This window comes from Patella vulgata, chromosome 5 (assembly GCF_932274485.2).
Source record: "Patella vulgata chromosome 5, xgPatVulg1.2, whole genome shotgun sequence".
Taxonomy (NCBI): domain Eukaryota; kingdom Metazoa; phylum Mollusca; class Gastropoda; family Patellidae; genus Patella; species Patella vulgata.
The window spans coordinates 25,250,791-25,272,895 of NC_065883.2; the positions used below are offsets into that span (position 1 = coordinate 25,250,791).

General features: G+C 33.3%; 1 protein-coding gene across 1 annotated transcript in view; it reads right to left on the reverse strand.

Annotated features, from left to right (window-relative positions):
• The window catches only part of LOC126821995 (tetratricopeptide repeat protein 21B), a 43,065-nt gene that overhangs the window by 17,855 nt on the left and 3,105 nt on the right, over positions 1–22,105 (reverse strand). The window contains exons 6-26 of the mRNA XM_050550700.2: positions 21,540–21,622; positions 20,088–20,285; positions 19,379–19,463; positions 18,891–18,989; positions 18,159–18,351; positions 17,171–17,268; positions 14,763–14,870; positions 13,844–13,936; positions 12,449–12,578; positions 11,081–11,166; positions 10,681–10,752; positions 9,955–10,075; positions 8,407–8,519; positions 7,701–7,939; positions 5,191–5,263; positions 4,310–4,420; positions 3,704–3,845; positions 2,100–2,220; positions 1,221–1,286; positions 634–736; positions 287–397 (exon numbers count right to left, since the gene is read on the reverse strand). Of these exons, the coding sequence (XP_050406657.2) occupies positions 287–397; positions 634–736; positions 1,221–1,286; positions 2,100–2,220; positions 3,704–3,845; positions 4,310–4,420; positions 5,191–5,263; positions 7,701–7,939; positions 8,407–8,519; positions 9,955–10,075; positions 10,681–10,752; positions 11,081–11,166; positions 12,449–12,578; positions 13,844–13,936; positions 14,763–14,870; positions 17,171–17,268; positions 18,159–18,351; positions 18,891–18,989; positions 19,379–19,463; positions 20,088–20,285; positions 21,540–21,622 (2,445 nt within the window). The remainder of the gene's footprint in view (positions 1–286; positions 398–633; positions 737–1,220; positions 1,287–2,099; positions 2,221–3,703; positions 3,846–4,309; positions 4,421–5,190; positions 5,264–7,700; positions 7,940–8,406; positions 8,520–9,954; positions 10,076–10,680; positions 10,753–11,080; positions 11,167–12,448; positions 12,579–13,843; positions 13,937–14,762; positions 14,871–17,170; positions 17,269–18,158; positions 18,352–18,890; positions 18,990–19,378; positions 19,464–20,087; positions 20,286–21,539; positions 21,623–22,105) is intronic.

Below are 22,105 nucleotides of genomic sequence, written 5' to 3' on the forward strand. Positions count from 1 at the left end.
ACTACGAAATTGCCTATACAATCTAATGTTCATTCATCATGTACTATGTGAGCAGATAGTCTACTCCCGAATGAAAAGTGTAACAACCGATCCCATCATGAGACAAAGATTGCAAAAGACATGTTTCGATATACATTAGTAAATACTACAAACAAGCCAACAGTGAGGCTGATGCCCCCACTGAAATCCCAAAATAAATAGATGATACATATTAATTAATTGCCAGATTTTAATAGACCACAAACTATTAAACTAAATACTGACAAGACAAAGTAAGAAAACTTACGATAGTAGCTGCATCATTATCTTTATCTGTTTTTAATAAAGTCATACATTGATGTTGACAGGCATCTAAATCTTCTGTTACTAAATATAGACCTGCCAAATCTAACATCACCTGTAATACACAGAGGGTGAAAAACATTAACATACAAGCTGGAAATCGAAAACATGCTAGCTGACACAGACCTTATGATCCTAAGCGTATATGTTAGACCATTCGGTCACAGAACCCCCCAGATTCAAACAAACAAATGCATTATGAAATTAATGCAATTAGTGGTATGTCACATTTTATTCAGTAAATATTTGCCCACATTTAAATACTAGTTTTAAAATAACTTATACTATTACCTTACTGTCATTATCATTATAAACTAGTGCATCTTTATAATATCGGATAGCTTTATCATAATCTCGCTGATTGGTGGAATACTGGGCTAGTTGTCGACAAATACTGATCAATTAAAAAAAAAACAACATTTTATCTAATCGATATATAAATTATTTTTAACTTTTTAAATTCATTAAATATATCTCATAGAAAAAACAAACAATATGGACAGAGATATAAAAGACTCATCGTATTGTAAAATACAGGGTTTCTGATCACCATCGATGTTTTCTGCTCTCTTCTTGACAGATCGCTTTCCACAAGAACCAGCTGTTTATGATCGCAACTTGACAAAGCTCGCTGTAAACCAACGAGTTGTTCTAGTCAAACTTGTTCTATAAAAGGGAGGATATCAAGCTAAAAGCACCATGTGATAATGCCTGCATGGCATACAAAATACCATCTCACAACTACACATGTATGTGAACCCAAAAATCAAGATATCTTATGGAATAAGAACAAGTTAGTTGAAGACAGCACCTGAGGAAATGGATACACTTCAATTAGATTTTAAATAGATATTTAATATTTTAAATAATTATCTTACTCTGAAGCTAGCTGTTTCTGCTCCATATATGCATCTGGTTGTTCCATCTGAACTCTTTTCAACACTCTAAAATATCAGATTATCTCACTAAACATGTATTTCACAAGAATTACAGTGTTTTAAAGATATATTCCGCTGATTTCTTACAGATATAACCACCACCTACAGAATATATCCTAACTACTGGGAATATTATATTTGTTGGTAAAAACAACATATCTTTCATAACCACCACCTACAGAATATATCCTAACTACTGGGAATATTATATTTGTTGGTGAAAACAACATATCTTTCATAACCACCACCTACAGAATATGTCAAAACTACTGGGAATATTATATTATGTTGGAGAAAACAACATATCTTTCATAACCACCACCTACAGAATATAGCTAAACTACATGGAATATTATATTTGTTAGTGAAAACAACATAATCATCATTTGGAACTTATATCAAGATTAGATGGATAACTATATTTGATTTTAAGAAAAATATAACTTCAGAATGAGGAATGGAAAATCTTATTCTATTTCAAATCTAAAAATACAGCTGTTTTTCTCTTTCGAGGTCCTTATTAAGTAATACCATAATTTTAATTCAAAATAGGTTATTACTCGCACAAGAATGACATGATTAACCTCCAGGGAACAGATCTTTAAATATAACATATAATATATAACACTAAATGTTATAATTTCCACTCAACTTGAATTTATCCTTTTGACATTCTATTACAGACATTTATCCCATACTATACAAATAGTACATAAATCATAAGGCAACCGTCACAGTCTGTGACAGGCTTGTATTTGGGATGCAGTTCTCATTAAATATATATATATGAACAGCATTCAATTACTAACATAATATTACCTAGCTTGCATATCTCTAGCATTAGTTAAAGATTCCAGTGCTTCTTGCATCTTTTCTTGTTTATGATAAACTTTAGCTAGTAGTATTAAGTATTTTGTATTCTCCATCAATGTTTCCATATCTAAAGTATGATTAATAATAAAAATATCAATCAATTTATAATTTCATTGTTTACCTTGACTGAAAAGTAAACTGGTTAACCATGTGAAGTCCTACAAATGAATGAAATGGGGGTTAATGTCCCACTTTTCTGCTTCATCCGTGCTAATAAATACAGGCATACACTGTCTTGCTTGGATTGTGGCTATCACTGTAACCCTGGTATCAGCTTTAACCTCGACACAAGTACAAATTAGATGATTTTTGGTGGTTTTAAATGATTTTTACGAATTTTTAAACAAAGATTTGATATTTAATGAATGTGAAAGAAATTAGTGCTAAATACACAAGATTAAATGATACACAGGTTACAGTTTGAACTCCAACTGTCATGGGTACTTTTACGTGCACACCAATGTGTACATACATGTAGGACCTTGGTTTATCATCCCATCTGAATGAATAGCCTCTGTCCCTTGTCAGACCCTCCATCCATCACTGAAGCCAAGGGGGAACCACGCGGGAAAATCCTGATGAACTTTCCCTGAAAACACTGGGATCGAAATGAAATGAAATGAAATGGGGTTTAACGTCCTACTGTTCTGTTCTGGGCTAATGAAGACGGGCATACGCCGTACAGTGTGCTATGAGGGAAATTTTGCCTGGGCAGCGGCACTATCGCCTACTCTTATATCGAATTCCAACTGCCAAGGGATCTTTTTACGTGCATTCCAATGTTTACATGGGACCTCGGTTTTTCATCTCATCCGAAGGACTAGACAGCTGTCCTTTTCAGGCCTTACCCACCTAGCCATCGAACACGGGACCACTATGTAAGCAAGTCTGTGCCTGACTTACTGAGCCAGTCCTACAAGCATCAAGGCTTCTTGAGTGAGAGTGTAATTTTTTATAGTTGGATCAGGTTGAAGTTATACATCGAATTAAAGAAAGTGAATGAAAGCTATTGGGTAGATTGTATTTCTAACAGCAATTAAAGCTGAAGAACATATATTTTACAATCAATCAAAATATCTTTCAATATAATATCCATCCAGTCATATTATTTTCACCATGATGGACATAATAAATGTACATTATTTGTTAATTCAATTCAATCCAGAAACGTAGTGACTATCTTTAAATCAAATTTTGTCATCTAATCCTAAAAAAACCTCAATTGATCAACTAAGAAATTGAAATCTTTCGGTGCTTGATCCTTTTGTTTGTGAAAGAAAATGGATGTATGGCCATATTTGTTCACCTTGTGCCCTGTTTGATCATCTAACTAATCTTTCCTGTCATTACTAAAATGATTGCAAGACACAAAAGCTATAATTTGTCAAAATATGCTTAACTCGGACTGAATTTAGACACAAAACAGAGGTCGGATATTCAAATTGGTTTCAAATCATACCATCGAATATTCGAAAGACAAAATTTACTATTCATGTGGGCACATGTGTGGATGTACTATTCATCAACTATTAAAATCTTCAATATAGTACCTTGTCCTTCAGATTCTAGAGCCATACGTAAAACTTTTTCCGCTTTATCATACTGTCGCAGTCGTAAAAGTAGTTCAGCCAAGTCATGACGGAGGAAAGTCTGCCCACCAGATTTCAGTGCTGCTTCATAGTAACTTATAGCCTGACGAGATAAAGTTATATTACAGAACATTTACACAGGTGGTATCTTTAAGATCATTCTCGGAAATATATTGTCCCTCAATCATATTTTATGGTGAGTCGCTTACAACAATTACAGATGAAAAGATACAGTGAGTTACAATGAGAATGTTTAACTATGTTAATAATATGTTTAGTCATTTATATAGTGCAATTTATTCAGGATTCCTCCTCAAGTGTGTTTAGTTGTACGTTTTTTTGTTTTTTTTAACAGAATAGGCTTAAATTTCGATTTGAAATCGATGTTTCTCCAATTTTTCGTATCGCCAGAGAAAGATCAATTTGGCTGCAGACTTCATGAACCTTCTGTCAACATAGGTTGTTCTAGACATTGGGACAGAAAGCTGAAGTTCATCACCTGATCTCAATTGTATATTAAATTCATATTCTACAAAATATTCTAATCTTAACAAAATACACTATTACCTTTCCATAGTTATGAGTTTTAACAAGAGCTTGACCTATTTTACTGGCAAGACCAGAATCTTTAGGATTTTTACGTAAAGCAGCTTCATATACCTCTATGGCCTTTTCTGGCTGAAAACAGATAAAGACAATAGAATTGAAATTTGACAATATCAAAAAATTTGATAAAGAGTATAGATAGAAATACCACCGCATACTTATTGGTATATACAGTCTTTATTATCCTAGCTGGTGCAAAAACAGTAGCACGCCAACCCCACTTTATTTCGTATCCAATTCTACTGTCTATTGGCCTACTGTATCATTTGTTCTGTCCTTGTCCTGTTGTGCAGTTATCTTGCACTGACTGTTGGGAGGCACAGTGGCTACGTGAGTAAGACACTGTTTCGCAGCTAGAAGGTCCTGGGTTCGCATGGCCAAGAAGGTTCCTCAGGATTTTTTGGCGGTTTTTTTCTAGTCATTGGGATGGTACGAAAAACCGAGGTCCTGTGTACACATGGGTGTGCATGTAAAAGAGCCCTTAACTGGAAACAATTTCCCTCTTAGCACACAACATGGTGTATGATGGTCTCCATTAACCCAGTAGGATGTTAAAAGTAGGAAGTTAAACCCAATGATGGGATTTCAAAAATTTTCTTGTCGGACATTTTTACCTAAAATAAAGGGACATAACTCTTATCTTTATTTAAGATGGCAGTTTTTAGACCATACACAAAAATCATGTGTAAACAAAATAACTTAAAACCCATTTCATTGCATTAACTGTTAGATAATATTACTTTGAATCACACACATCTATAATAATATAAGGTATGTGTTCCATGATACAGACAGTAGTCAGTATACTCTACACTCTTAATTATACTGTGATTTATATTTACCTCTTGTATACTCATGTAGGCATCCCCAAGTAAAAGACTAGTATGTGGACTGGGATATTTATCAACCAATTCTCTATAATATAAATATACACATAAACTTTGATATAATAAGTACACCACTCTTTGTTTTTATAAAATTCTTCTAATTTATATATTTGGAAAGAACTTATATAAATAAAAATATGTCGTCTGTGAAGAGTCAAAAGTTCGTATCTGGCATATTTTACAATATTCTCTTTTTTTGCTTCTTCAGATTCAGTATTTTCTTGTGTAACCTTTCCCCTAGTAATCATATTTTAAAGCCTACAAAAAGTGGTTGTGTAGATATTGCTTCAAAATGCTGCAATCTGATTAAAACACAGATCCTATTTGGTTTTGTTTTTTTATAGTTCAACATTTCATTTTACTTGTCTTTACTACACTAGGATCTGGAAGAGTTGTTATATAACCTGCGTTCTGGTTGATGTGCGGTCTGTTCAACTCTGTTGTGGCGAATTCTTGGTGTGTGGTGCACAGAACTGTAGGTATCCCACTAGATACATCAACGCTGATTTATTAATCAAATGTCTGACATCACAGGGTCAAAAGCCGCTTGTATGACCCCTGACACAACCTCTAACTACAACCGGTCAGATCTTCAAGTAGTGAAGGCCATCAAAAGTATAAATAAACGAAATATAGATCTGTATTTTAATCAGATTAAAAATATAAGTATTTAGACAGAAAATCTTGTATTTCTATTATAAATTCAACTTCTTGACTTTTCATGGCATTACAAGTAAACTGAAATATTGTATGAGTAGATATTATTTTCAAAAATAATTATTAAGCCTGATATCTGAAAATAATATATTCATTCACACCTTGGAATAAGCCAACGGACACTGTTGTGATCAATTCAGTCTTTGTCAGGTACAATTCTAAGGTTTTGTCATTAAGTCTGTCACACATTTTGCCCTGTATATTTATCAATATTTCTACTACCTATCCTACACAAAATCAAATGTTTTTCATCTGTTTTCCTAATAAAATTAATTCCCACAAAGGATTTTTCAATGTAAGTAATTGTGATAACTTCACCAATGCTTTGCCAATTTACTTTTATTGTTAATCATTATTTGAGCATAGCCCTGATTATTCAGGCAATGTTCATTTTCAAATGATTGAGGCGTATATAGATAGATAACCTCTGAAACCCAATGTACACGGTTTGGGGACATTAGTGTTGTCACGATTACAAAATTCTTGAATTGGTTAATCGGCCAGCCAAAAATCGTATCATTGCCGATTAATCGGATCCCGTATAAATTCTATAATGGCAATGTCTGTACTGCGTTCCGTGGTTTTTTTCTTGTGTTTTTTTGTTGATAAGTAAATTATAAAATGGCGCGTGAACACTGAATAGCTGATTGTATATTAATGTAGTACATTTCGTTGAGTTTGTGCTAAAGAGATGTTGGAATAAATCGTTTAAATTGGCAATAAACAACATTCACTAAGTCATTAGTTTTGATATTTAATTACGCGATTGAGATGAGTAAGACATTCCCGTGTTCTGACTTACCCCTACAGCTTTAACTGCTAATTAAAAATCCAATACTGGCAATAGATTACAATTCACTAGTACAACAATTCCCGTACATAATATTTTAACATATATAGCGATAATCATATTGATGAAAAACAACAAGAGAAGCCACGGAAAGACAGCACAAATAGAAAAGAACATGTGTCATTTAAAAAGGCGGCAATATATGCCGAGGGGGGCGAATAGAAGATCCTCGTACACAGGATAGAGGAGTCTCGTACACAGTAACGGCACATTCTGATTGTGAATTAAATAATAAATTACAGCTGGATTTAAAATTAATTTATACTGGAATTTCTGAGGGAATCTTTCCATTATATTGTTGGAGCTGTGTTTTCTTCTTTATAAAACGGTATTTTATTAAAATTACATAGGCAGTTTATCACTCATAAAAAGGCATAGCCAACTTCCATGTCTCGTGCGGCATGCATTCAGTCCAAGTATTATAATGCCAATGATTATCATGTCTGTTATTGTCCGTTGTTGACAGTTATTTCGCCGCAAAATCAACCATTTTACACATTTCGTAGTAAGCTATGCCTAATATGGTAGGCGAAGAATTCCATGCAACATTGAGATCATGCCACTGTAAATGGGAATTTCTGTATAGTCTCAAACGACGTACTTTCCATACGGTTTTAATAGGCAGCAATTCAGCAGTGTGTTTAGCAGACAGTAAAAGTCAAACATTATATGTAATCGAATAAATATAAATTGGATGAAACGACTAACGATTTTTCAAAATGTGAATCGGTTTGAGCTAGAAACCAAATCGACTACAAGACTAAACTGATTAATCGTGACAACCCTACGGGACATACATATTATTTTCATTGAAGTTTTACTGCAGATCCTGAATTCAAAAGCACAACATCTCAAGGTCACCAAATTTTGGTAATTCCCCTTTAAAACTGTTAATTACCTATAGCATCCAGCATAAAGCCGTTTGTCCTTTCTATAGTTCAAGTAAATGTCAGCCATCTTTTCTCTAGCCTGTACAAAATATGGTTGTTCAGGAGTAATGTTTCTCAACATATTTAAAGCCATCTCTGTATCATTTCTCGCCAGTGCTAAATCAGAATTGGCTATGGATATTCTTACTTCTTCCGCAGTACCTTGAAATTCATTGATTGCATCTTGCATAATCTTGGCTGCTTCATGCTAAAAATAAAAACAGAATTCAGTATCATCTTAAAAATTTCAAATTACACTCTACCGGAATGCGTGCTGGAGGGCGTTACATTGGACAAATTCTGTACAATGCTGTTACTGACTTTTGATTTTTACCCATTGTGCCTAAATTTCACTGCAAAATAAAGCTATATCGTCCATGGGTTCTTCTTGAATTTCTTGTGTGGCTAAATGACCAGCCAAAAATCATATTTCAGCTGTATTATAATTGGCTATCACTTCCAATCAAATCATATCTCACAGTATATAATTATAATTAATGTAGGAAGTTATGTTAATGCTTTTTTAATGTAATATGAATGTATATAAACTGATTTACATTCATGTTTAAAAACTTGTATTGTAATAATTTCTAATCAGTTATGTTTCTAATACATGTAAACACAAAAATGTCTTGGTATTGTCGATGGTAGTGATTTAAACTAGATAGTAATTACCTGTTCTCCTAGTTGTCTATGAGCTTCAGCTAATTCTAGAAATACTGAAACTCTATCATTGACACTAATCTGGTTAATATTAGCTGTTCTTTTACCTTGTGCACTACCTCTACCTGTATATAATAAAATAACTTGACACTTACTTCAATAATATATCATTTATACATTTATTTAAAACTGAATTCTCACTGAATTCGTCTGTAAGGCCATACAAAAAAATATTCTGTTTGTTAGATAATCCTAAACAAACATCTAATGCAGGAGGAGAGAGAGAGAGAAATGGGGTTTAACATCCACTCGACACAAACTAGGTCATTTCGGGACTAACATATGGTTTAATTTTATTTCAATAATTCGCTTGCGCGTAGGGGTCTTTTAGCAGTGGGAGGAAACCGGAGGACCCGGAGAAAACCCACACGGTTGGACAGGCGACCCTACTCCTTGTCACGTACAACCGGGGATTTGAAACCATGCCAGCTGACTCAATGACAGGCCGTATGATACAGCACGCACGTGCTAACCATTCGGCCACCCAACCCCCCTAATGCAGGAGGAGGGTTTCATTTTTATGTTTTTATTTTGTCAAAATGACTTCTCATACATATCAAATTTCAAGGCATTAGAATATATGTCTGATTATAATGCATTGTCAGTAATGACTGTTATTAACATTTATCAGGGTTTCATACTTGAAAAATGATCCCATGGGTTCATTGGTTTGTTCTCACTTTCCAGCAGATTAACCCTACTAATTAAGCGGATTAGGGATTAGTTATAGATTAGTGAGTTATACTCTGTTTTAATTATTGCATGACCAGTTCAATTTAACCTATGACATGTATGAACTATAAATCACAATATGGAAATGGAGGCGTTTCACGTCGAAAGAAAAGAAAATACACGTACATAGAATTAAACAGAAGAATACATGATGAAAAACAAAGATTAGTGGTTTGACGACTTTATATGAATACGGAAATTCGATATCACACTTAGTCGGATTTTAAATATACATGTACAATACTAAATTTGTTAATAAAATAACCTGTATGTAAAGTAGCTAATATTGATATGAAAAATATATATGTACATGCTAAATTTGTAAATAAAATAACTTTTATATAAAATGGTTAATATTGATATGAAAAAGACTATAGTTTTAACACCATTGTTACCCTAATTAGTACTGATCCAATGATTCTACCTGGAAAACAATAGCTGCTGGGAAAGAGAGAACACCCCGGTTCATTAAAGTCTTTCATTCATGGGTTGTTAACAAAGGGCCATTATTCAAGCTGTGATAACAATAGGACTGGAAATAACATTTATGACTGATCAAGATAAACTATGATTTTCAAAAATTTGAAGGACCAACTATTTCTCTACAGAAGATAGTTAAACAGCTAGAAAATGGTCACTGGAAACAATTTTGTTTAGTTCAAAGAGAACTGGCTACTTTTATCTGAGAAATTCATTAAAAACATAAGAAAAATATAATTCATAATCCAATAATACAATGTTTTGTAATAAATATCTTTAATAACATACCAATTGTTTTAACACCAGGTAATACCATAGCTAGTTGTAATGTTTGAACTGCCTCTGCTGTAGCACCTTGTTTCTTCAGAATACGAGCCTTAATCAAATGATACAAAGGATGATCACGTACCTGAAATAGAGGAAGTAAATACAGTATAACAGTTAGGACTGGGACTTCAAACCCCAAGGCTCACCCACCAACAATGATCATATAAACAATAAATTTTTAGATATGAAACAAGGATTAATTGTGAAATATTATTAATAGTCTAATTTTAGATGATATATCTGCTTATGTTGCGTCTGGAACTTAAGATCAACCATCAGCTTCCACTCCAAATCAATTAAGAAGAATAGTAATATTCCAATTTTTTATCATCTATTCAACACAAAGCTAGGTCATTTTGAGACTAACATATAGTAGGCCTACAACCCTGGGACTGCCATTGGTTTCATTGACAGACTATACAATCTAAAAGAAATGCATTAGACAACTCGGCCCCCACAAACCCCACACAAACATATTTATTGTACATAGCATCTGTTTAGTTTTCAGAAGTAATTAAAAATAATTCACAGATGGCCCATAATCAAGGCAGAACATTCCCTGTGTATTTCGTTTCAGGTCCAAAGTCTCTCACATGTCTATAGAATACACCATGATTTCCACACTATCTTAAAGATGTCTTAAGTATTAATAGCAAACTTAAAAAACAGTCCAATCATTTGACTTACTTGAAAGTTATAACTTAATCCAACTTCTAAAGATTGATTGGCAAGTTTAAAATTATTCTGGTTCAGATGAATCTAAAAAAAAATATTGAAAAATATATCAGAAGAAATCTTTCTCAGTATGACATTGTTAAGTAAAAAAACCATGCAGATTTCTTCAAGCAAAATATAAAGGTATTTGTGTCAGTAGAAGTATTTCAGAATGAAATCGTTCGTAAACATTTCAACCATTTGGCTTGTAAACATGATCGAATTTTTCGTAAATCCATTTTTGCATCAAACTTTGTCTTATATAATCACTTTATACATCTGACCATTCCATCATTCAAAATATTAAATTATCTTTTTAAAGAATGGTTACTGTGTCCTTATTTAGAGACATGTAGTAAATCACGTAGTTTACCTGTGCCATTAGAATATGAGCATCAGAGAATGTAGAATCTTGTTCCAGACAGTGTTGTAATGTATTCTGTGCTGAATCAATATCACCTGGAAATATATTCCAACAAATGTAAATGTACCCTAAAAAGGGAGAATGGCTGGGTGTCAAAATGACCATGGGTAACTATAGTGATAACCAAATGCACCTCACAAGAATTTGTACGAAAAAGCTAGCAGAATTGTTATTACTTTACTTGCAGAAAACACATAAATATGGCGTGTGAAATGAAAGAAGACTATTTTAAACCTCAAATAACCATGGTAGGGTGACCCACCATAAATAAATATCTCCATATATCTCGACAATTACGCCACAATATTTATATATATGCCAAGCCTCAAATCAGTTTCACACAATTATAGTCACTAAATAAACGATCATGTTGTACTTAATAAGCTGTGACCATTAATCATGTATAAATAATAGACTGAAAACTGGTTCCAAGAGTCGTCCATAACATCCAGACACTTTTGAGTAAAAGATAGGTTACGTGCCCTTGTTTTGAAATTAGTCTCGCTTAACCAGTCTATCGACCATTCTACGTCTGATTGACAGGTCGGGATAATCAAGACTACTTTTTTACGAAACATAACAGAAAGCTAGAACAAGAAATTGAATTTAGAAATAAGCACGTTAGGTAGCTCAACAATCGTTTTAAGAAGCTTGTAAAAGTAAAATGAAACTACTGCTAGTATCATGTTCCTGTCTAACCCGAGTGATTCAGAGATATTATTTGTACTAAACCAAAAGATGCCGCTCTTAACGGTACAGTTAATGATAAAGCGATTTAAAGAATGAAACGAACGTAATTTCTAAATCTGCTGTAATACCAAGAAGCTTAATTTTACTGCTATTCAAAATCGTCAACAATAATTTTTTTACGGCTGTAATAGTTGATAGATTTGTAGAGAATTGCACGTGCCATGGCTATTTATAGTATCATACTGTCAGAAAGTTGGTCTCGGCACGGCGAATGTGCACGCTTCAGTGGTAGTCTCGAACTATCAGCGGTGGACTGTATTTCTGTGAGTACATGGGTCACCCTAACCATGGCTTAAGTTTTTAGGCCAATCTTTTTTTTTTTTTAAAAATAACGTTCTTTTGATGGTGTATGGTTTTAAACTCTATATTTAAAGTTTATTCTGGATTAATATGACTTTAAAACACAAGAACATACCCAAATAGAAAAAAAAATGCACTAAGCATCACTGGGATCTAACTCTGGTGGTGAAGTTGGTTTAAAATTGGTAAACTTCTTATAACAAAACTCAAACTCACAGAATTTTTTCACATTTTAATAAAGGACTGTACAGGTATTATGGGTCTTACCACTAAGAAACCGGACTTTAGCTAGAAGATATACTGCTTCCATTAGTCCTGGTACAGCTCGTGTCAACGGGTCAAGAACTTGATTACAACGTTTAAGTACTGGATTGGGTGGTTGACCTGGAGGTACTGGCTAAAATACATGTAGTGTCAAACAATTGTCTTAATAGTTTTGCACACAAACACATCAGGCAAACATAATTTACTTCAATATACAGTTATATAAATATACATATTGATATATTTTCCACTAAAATCATATTTTTACTAAAATCAATGTTTCCACATCTCATTAGAAATTAGATGTGTTACATAAGTTTTCATATTACTTTCATTTCATATTTTATAATTTATCTTTCCCAAAATCTGACTTTATTAGTATTGTAAAAATGCTCAATCATGCTTCTCTATATAAATAAACCCATTATTCTAGCAACCTTTACTGGTCAGCCATTAGGGTTTGTTAATTGGGGAGAGAAAGCGAGAGAAATGGGGTTTAACGTCCACTTGACACAAACTAGTTCATTTCGGGCCAAACACATGTTTCAATTTTATTTCAATAATTTGCATGCGCATAGGGGTCTTTAACAGTGGGAGGAAACCGGAGGACCCGGAGAAAACCCACGAGGTTGGACAGGCAACCCTATCCTTGTCACGTACAACCGGGGATTCGAAACCACACTAGTTGACTCAATGACAGACCTTATGATACAGAGCACACGTGCTAACCATTCGGCTATCCAACCCCCGGTTTGTTAATGGGCCAAGTGCCTTAAGGTTTGAGCTGTAATTCATAAGGTTATCATCTATAGATGCAAGTCATGGACCAATCTGGTTAAAACACAGATCCTATTTCGTTTTATAGTTCAAAATTTTGTTTTACTTGTCTTTACTACACTTGGATCTGGAAGAGTTGTTATTTAACTCGTGTTCTGAATGGTGTCAGGGATAAGCCAATGAAACGGTCTGTTACGGCGAGCTTTAGGCGTGTTTTTCACGGAACTGTGGGTAATCCACTAGTAACATCAATGCTGATTGGTTAATCAAATGTCTGATGTCATAGGGTCATAAGTCGGTCTTTTGACCCCTGACCTGACCTATCGCTATAACTTGTCAGATCTTCATGTAGTGTAGGCCATCGAAATATAGATCTGTATTTTAATCAGATTTGTCATGGACTAGATCCCCAAGTTAATTTGTCACAACGTGTAGGGTCACTTGGCTAACCTCAGGAATTTTCTTTGGGTACCTAAGTTTCCTTCCCAATTCTAAAGACCCCCATGCATATACATATTAGTTCCTGAATGACATTTCTCTCTTTGTCTTATGTAGTGGACCAGAGTTACCTTTAATTAACAACAAGCTAGGTAGATATTAATAATAATAGAGTATACATACCACTTGTGGAGCAAACTGTAAATAAGCTTTCATAACTTGTAGTAGAAAATCAGGATTCATTAAGAAAAAATACTGTACCCCAAGAGGCAAACCCTGCAAAAATAATATCATTGTAAATAAACTTAATATCAAATTTTCATGAATATAACATCTGTACAGATTGAGAAAACTGTCTAACTAAAACTTACTGTTTAAAACAACACAACCTCCTCCGCTTGGGTCAAGGAAGAAAATGTATCATAGTCACACAACTGAATTTTACTAAATATTTTGTCTATTTGAAGAGTGGATGGGGGGATGTATTGTAATAACTTGAATAGATTGTCTTTATTCACTATAACTGTATGATAAAAAATAATTATATGTACAGTAAACCTTGCATAAGTCTCATTCGTACAAGTCAGATCTTTGCTCAACTCGGATAAAATCATTTGGACCCTTTGATCATGCACGTTTTTCTTATTAAATTTCTGTGCGTAAGTTGGATTTTCACTCAGATTAAAATGTTCTGTCCATTTGATCTAATTGAGGCTTTTTTCCTTTGCCCAAGTCGGATCGGCAGTATGTTCCGAATTTGACTAAGTCAGTTTTGTCCCGATGGCCAAAAACGTAGTCAGGTATTCCATGCACAGAGCTTTCTGCTGTGTGAGAAAATTTAGGACATTTTTCAAAGATGGCGACAAAACAAAAGTAATCTACTCGCACCAAAACGGAAGTTGTCTACTCACATATGCGAACAAAAGCTTGAAATATGCCTTTGAATCAATTATTATCTGGCTCTTGTAGTTTATTTCTAATCGAGCTAAGATTGAATTTCAGTCTTCGGCTAACTCGGATCTTAGCTTAACTCGGATAAAATTGGTCAGTCCACTCAGATACGACTTATGCAAAGTTTACTGTATTATTAAATTTCTATTACCTTAAGACCAGCAAAATGTACTTCAATACAATCATTTAATAATTCTGTCACTTTTTCTGGTCCTTGATTCTTCTTCTGTGCAAGAATGGCACTGAGATATGACAGTTCCTGAAAGAAAAAGATACAGTATTTCTGCATGCTCAGAATAGGATAATGCAAGATAATCAAGTGTAGTATCATAATTATGACAACGACGGTAATTTACAACATCAAATTATTCATCAGCAATGATAACAGGAGACTAAACTGGAAAATCCCAAAGAAGTTTCTTGGCCATATAGTTCTTAATTCTAATCACTTGATTGCAATTCCTTTAATTTGAAATGTTTCGGGCACCCAATCAAGCACCCTGTGGAAAAAAACTTAAAATATAAATCACATGGCGATCCTAAGGGTCTGAAGAAAGTCGTTAAAATTATATTAATTTTATACATGTCATTGATCACATAGCTTAACTATCATTTTAATTAAAGTCAAAGACTCTGATTGTTATTTAAGAGATTATTAATCCATTTCAAACTACCAACACTGTGAAGGTTGGATCTGCAAAAGGAATTTCAGTCAAAGAATGGTACAATTCTGAAGAATTTGTTAAAATCATAAAATATTCGCTGAGGATACGTCTTTGTCTTCTTCTTCAAAATGTTTTGAAAAGATTGAATCTGAATTAAACTTTAATTTATCCAAATTATTACAATGGTCTAAAAAATGGTTACTGACTTTTAATCCAGAAAAGACAAATCTAATGATCTTTAGTTATCAAAAAATTAGTTAGTTATCCGCTTAATATTAAATATGATAATACGTATATATTAGATACGTCGGTCCATAAACACCTTGGGGTGTTTCTTCAGAATAACGGGAAATGGAATCATCATCTTGACTTTATACTTAAAGTAGCTTCATTCAAACTTAATCAACTTTGCAAATTAAAATTTTTAATTTCTCAAGATTCACTTAATAAACTCTATAAATGTTTTATTTTGCCTATAATTGAATACTGTTGTGAAGTTTGGGATAACTGTAGTAGTTATAATTCGGATAAATTAGACATTTTTTAGATGAAAGCAGCTCGGGTTGTTACAGGAAATACAATTTACGCCTCCAGACAATCTTTATATTTTGAAACTGCATGGTCAAAATTAAGTGAAAGAAGAAAGCTTAGACGTTTGTATCAGTTACATAAAATAATCCATGGAATCTGTCCTGTGTATTTTACTAATACTATACATTTTGTAAACGAACCCCAAGCACTTTACAATTTACGAAACTCCAACAGACGAAAATCATTCTTTCCGAAACCAATTGCGAATACAATAATTTATCAAAAGATTTAAAAGACATTGCAAACGTTAAAGAATTTTAAAAATCTCTAAAACCTAAAATAAAGCCACCAAAATTCAGAAGCATTGGTTCTAGGCCATTCTCTATATACCACAATCGTATTCGACATGGATGTAGTAGCTGAAATTTCGATCTATTTCGTTCACATATAATTGAAAATCGATACTGTAGTTGTAACGTTATATCTGTCGAAAATTTATATCATTATTTTTTTGATTGCCCGAAGTATAGTACTCAACGCTGTGCCCTTTTCAATAAACTGACATGGCTTGGAAATATTCCTTTCACTGAAATACACAAAATATTTCTCCATGGTTCATCGCTACTATCAAAAAAGTTAAATAAAATGTTAGTTTTACTTATTCAAAGGTATATGAAAGACTCGAAATGTTTTACATATAATTGAAACAAATACTATAATAATGTACCAATAAGTAAACGTATTAATATGCATTAATTAATATAATTTACAAGGAAGTTTTGTAAATAGATGTACATATGTTTATGTTAGTTAAATTATAAATTAATTCGCCATACTATTTTATATAAAAGTTTGACTGATATTTGGGAGAAGATTCATAATTTGTTATAAATTGTTCTAATCCCTCTGTAAAGAATATTTTTTTGCAATAAAATATGTTTTAGAGATAAAATATATATGCTCAAAGCAAGACAGCACCACCTATAATCTCTGCCTAAATCTTTTCATGGATATCTCTTTAATCTGATTGAATCAAACCCAGGAGATTATTTAACATTCATATTTTGATTTTATTTTCTCAATCAAAAGTTATATAATCCATGAAAAATTAGATATGGTCTGTAGCGGCTTTAACTATTACTAGCAGTTAACCTGGCGTATAGCCATGAACCGGAAGTAGCATAACTTTGAAACCAGAAGTAGTAGTCCAATGCCACCTGGCCTATGTTATTCCCTAGTCCGAGCTACCCCTATACACCAAATTTCATCCTCGAGACAGCCCTAGTGTAGCCGCCAACCCTGAACAGACAGATAAACAAATGATAATCAGAAATATTAGTATAGATACAGAATTATAACTTACTGCCAATCTACCAATACTTTGTTGAATCTCTGTTAAGAATTCAAGTTGTTGAGCTGCATCATCTAGCTGATTCTCCAATAGTTGACATCTAATAATACCTTTACATCATAAAACATTTCATTTTAGTCAATAATTTTTAAACGAAAGTTATACAAGCCCAATAGAGAGATCAAATCAATCAAATATTGTTTTGGGGTAAGGCAAACACACACAATTGAACAACTTTCAAATGTACCAGAAAGAGAGGTCATACTATATAAATGTTTAAATGATAAATAGATATTTAACATTTAATTAAAGATGCATTATGCAATAGTAAGTGCAGGAGGAGAGAGAGAGAGAGAAATGGGGTTTAACGTCCACTCGACACAAACTAGGTCATTTCGGGACTAACATATGGTTTAATTTTATTTCAATAATTCGCTTGCGCGTAGGGGTCTTTAGCAGTGGGAGGAAACCGGAGGACCCGGAAAAAATCCACGAGGATGGAATGTGCAGGAGGACCTTTACTACATGCAAAACAAATGTGACAAGATAAACCTGCGGACAAGACAAAGTACATAGAAGTCACAAGAAATAAACAACAAAAATTAGAAAAAATGAGCTGGCCGTTCTTGCTATATAACAATTTAAAAATAGATAATAGATATATTGAAAATTTCAGTCAAATTACTTTATTCTGTGTGAAGTTATGAGTGTTTTGAAGTTTTGACAAAATTTACCATAGATTGTCAATCGAGACTAAGTAAATTTTGGCAGTTTTGAGGATATCATGTTTATGCCGAATGTTGACATATGTTCTTTTCATCCCTATCCTGGTAAATTCTCAATGACATTAAATTATTTTTGGACTAGCATTCCTTTAACTTTCAACTTACACAATATTGAAGTTTGTAAAGGATTCAAAACCCCTCAATTGGAGGCTTTAAATTTCTGGCAGACATTTAATCATTCATTAAAGAAGGGTGTAATAAGATCAATGAATTACCAGTTAGAGAAGGAACACTTGTTTCATCTAATTTCATAGCATTTCTGTAACATCTCATAGCATCTTTAACCTTGCCCTGTAGTAATAACTGATACCCTAGTTCATTAACGTAATCAGCATTATTACTATCAATACTGACAGCTCTCTCTGTTAGTGTATATGTCTGTTGTAGAATCAAGGAATTACGACCACACTGTAAAATATATAGTAAAAAAATCATCCGATGTTTGATCAAAATTACGAAGAAAATGTATCTCTGTAAACAAAGATATACTGAATTCGAAGTAATAGACAAAACGCAAACATCTAAAAGAATGGCAAGAAAATAACAGACACTTTTCAAATCTGGATTCAGTTAATTTAATGAGATGGGGCCATATCTCACAAATTGTACGTACATTTGAGTTCATCAGAGTTTAATAGTAACATATTCAAATTACATAGTACGAAAATCACATGTGCCTGGATAGAAATTTATACATGTACGAAAGTCTTATGAGAAATTTATGCAGCAGGGCTCTAAATTGGTAGTTTTCCGGCAGCTACATAAATCAATCTATTATTTGTTGATTAAGAAGTCAATAAACTTGTTAGATATCGTTCATTCAATAACCCTTATACATGTAACTGTAAGTTCGTTTATCATAAATAACAGAAATGCAAATAGCCCAAATGTATTAAAAATTGTATATTCTCAAAAAAATTTAAAGAAATCAATTGTTTTAAACTCACCAAACGACTAAAGACTTGTGCCATATAACAGTAAAGCTGTGGATTGTGACTTTCGTATCTATCTGCAGACGTGATTAAATCACCTATCTTTGTACTTGCCTATGAAACAAAATATTACGTTTACTTATATTTACCCTCAAATTAATTGTACTGACATTTGCTCACAGAAATGCAAAAACTTGCATTTTTATGTAATCTAAAAAAATACATCAGATTAATGGGGGTCAACCAATCAAGTAAGCTTTTACCAGTCTATGCAGGTTTAAATCTTCATTGTTGAAAGCGGAATTGACAAACCAAACTACTGCATGCCATTCACAACAAAACACAACACAAGGTATATATAGATATAACTACTTCTCTATTATTTAATTTTGACGTTTCGTAACACATACAGGTCACGTTTTCAAGTTAATGCCAGTCAGCTCCTACACAGTGACAAGTGGTAAATTATTCTACAGAATTGTATATAGATTAAAAAAAATTACCTCTGAAAAATTTCCATCTCTACACATCAATGCCAGAACCTGATATTTCATCGCCTCAATACAATGAAAGTCTTGATCTATTGCCCTGAAATATCAAGACAAAAATTATGATCCCTTTACCCATGTACAATTTACTGTTATTCCCAGAGAGAGCGAGAGAGAGAGTGTTTAACGTCCACTCGTTTACTCGACACAAACTAGGTCATTTCGGGACAAACATGGTTTAATTTTATTTCAAGAATTCACTTGCGCGTAGGGGTCTTTAGCAGTGACAGGAAACCGGAGGCCCCGGAGAAAACCCACGAGGTTGGACAGGCGACCCTACTCCTTGTCACGTACAACCGGGGATTCGAAACCACGCCAGTTGACTCAATGACAGGCTTTAAGGTACAGCGCGCACGTGCTAACCATTCGGCAAGGTGATTCTAGGACTAACATATAGTAATTCTTATTTAGATAATTCGCTTCCCCACAGTGTTCTTGAGCAGTGGGAGGAAACCAGAGGACCCAGAGAAAACACGCAAGATTGGGCAGGTGACCCTACTCCTTGTCAAGTACAAGTACAAATCGAAATTAAGCCACTGGACTCAATGACAGACCTAATGGTTTAAAGTGCACATGTTAGACAACTCAACCTCTATAAAAACATGAAATCAAAATTTAATTATTCTTAATTCATCAAGATTATTATCATAACTAATTAAATTACCTTTGAGCCGTTTCAATTGTTTGTTCCCAATCTTGTAAAGCAAGTTGTAACCTCATTTTTTCAACAAGAGCTGGCGTAAAGGTAGGAAAAGTTACAACTATCTGATTAACTACTTCTAGAGCTCCACTATAATTACGTCTGGATTCTAAAAATCTTGATTTACCGAATAAGGCATCTATATCTTTATTACCATCAATACTGAAAATTGAGAAAGAAATATCCAGATAAGTAATGCTGAATCAATGTATAAAAGTATTGTGAAATTTTTGGGAGATAACTGCACATAAAATCATTGCCCAACTCGAATGTCAGCAGACAACCACTGTCAAGATTGGTCGCATTACGTCTTTTTTGTATTCCTGATTGTTTTCAAATTTGAGTGAAGTCTGTGTCACTACAGGCCCGGGACTGTACAGCGCAGTGGATGCTTACGGCTGGCACCCGGATCCATTCACTTGATTTGATATTTGTTTATTTGGTGCAATGTCTATTTTCTGTCTTGTTCGCAGGTTTATCTTGTAGATTTTGTTTTACGTGTAGTGCGGTCCTCCTGCACTTACTATTAGGACCAGCTAAACAATACCAACAAGTTAGAAAATAAATCTAAAAAATATTTGATCTGCAGGGTGTTTATATACATGATTGCAGTTAATGGGGCAATAACTCTGCAAGCAATCAGAGCAATTTTCAAAAAAGAAATCTCTAAACTTTGACCTGTATAGTTATTGGATGTACGGAACATGAAACATAAACCCATCTGCAGCTTATTCTTCCAAGCAGTATGTGAAAGTTGTCTTATGAATGATTTAAAGTTTAGAAAACATTTCTCATGAACACTGCGTGATGAACACATGGATCGGAAGAGTCTTTATCAGGTTTTGGTAAGCCAAGAACAAGCAATGCATGAGTTTCAATAGGCCAGAGGCCTTTCTTTCATAAGCAGAAGAAAAGATTGTGAACAATTTATCTTTTAAAGATACATTATCGAAGATCAGATAAAGAGCTGGCAGTTATTACTATAATAGTTAAAAACTAGATAATGTAAAGGGAATATGCTGGAATTTTCAGTCAAATTGCTCCACTTTGAACCAAGATATTAGCGATTGATTTTTCGCCACAGCCTCGGTCATCATTACTTAAGTCAATACAATAAAAAAAAAATAGTCTCGAATATCCATTTTTTGATTTAATCATCAATGAGCGTTGAGCAGCAGATCGGATTCAAATCCAGTGACAATCCGACACATAAGATAACATTGAGAGATGATTAAGGTTTTTTCATGTTAATAAATGTCTAGTTAAAAGTTTATATAACATTTCAGGCCTAAAGAAAGACCTGCAATAGACAGATTTAGCTCTTGCATAATGTATGTTTAAGCAAAAATTACCATGATGATTTTAAATATTAAAAATCCTTGTTATTAAACTTGCTATTAATTTTCTAAAACTTACTTCATGGCATCTTCAAAATATTTGAGTGATTTTTTAATATCTCTTCCACTAGATAACTCTATCCATCCTTTTAGCACTAAACCCTAGAAAATATAACACATTAAATACAATTATAATAAAATGTCTTTTAACACCATACCCTAGAAAATATACAACATTAAATACAATTCTTACAAAATATTTTTAACACTAAAATATCTTTGATAAGGAGCACTATAATTATTTGTATTAAAGACAGAGAGAAAAAGAAATAGGGTTTAATGCCCGATCGACACAAACCAGGGTATTTCAGGACAAACACATGGCAACAATTTTTTTCAATAATGCATTTGTGTCTAGGGGTCTTTAGCAGTTAGAGGAAACCTGATAGTGAAAACAGAGTTTTATCCTGCACATGTTTCTATTTCAAACTCTCTAGAACCGTCTTAATAAAATGTTTCCAACAATCAAATATTCCCCCAGCCCCTTTTCACAATTTACATTAATTCTTGAAACAACCCAATTTGATTGTTGAAAGTAAATCATTTAAATTCAAATAAAATTCTATTTGATTAAATGCAGAGTTA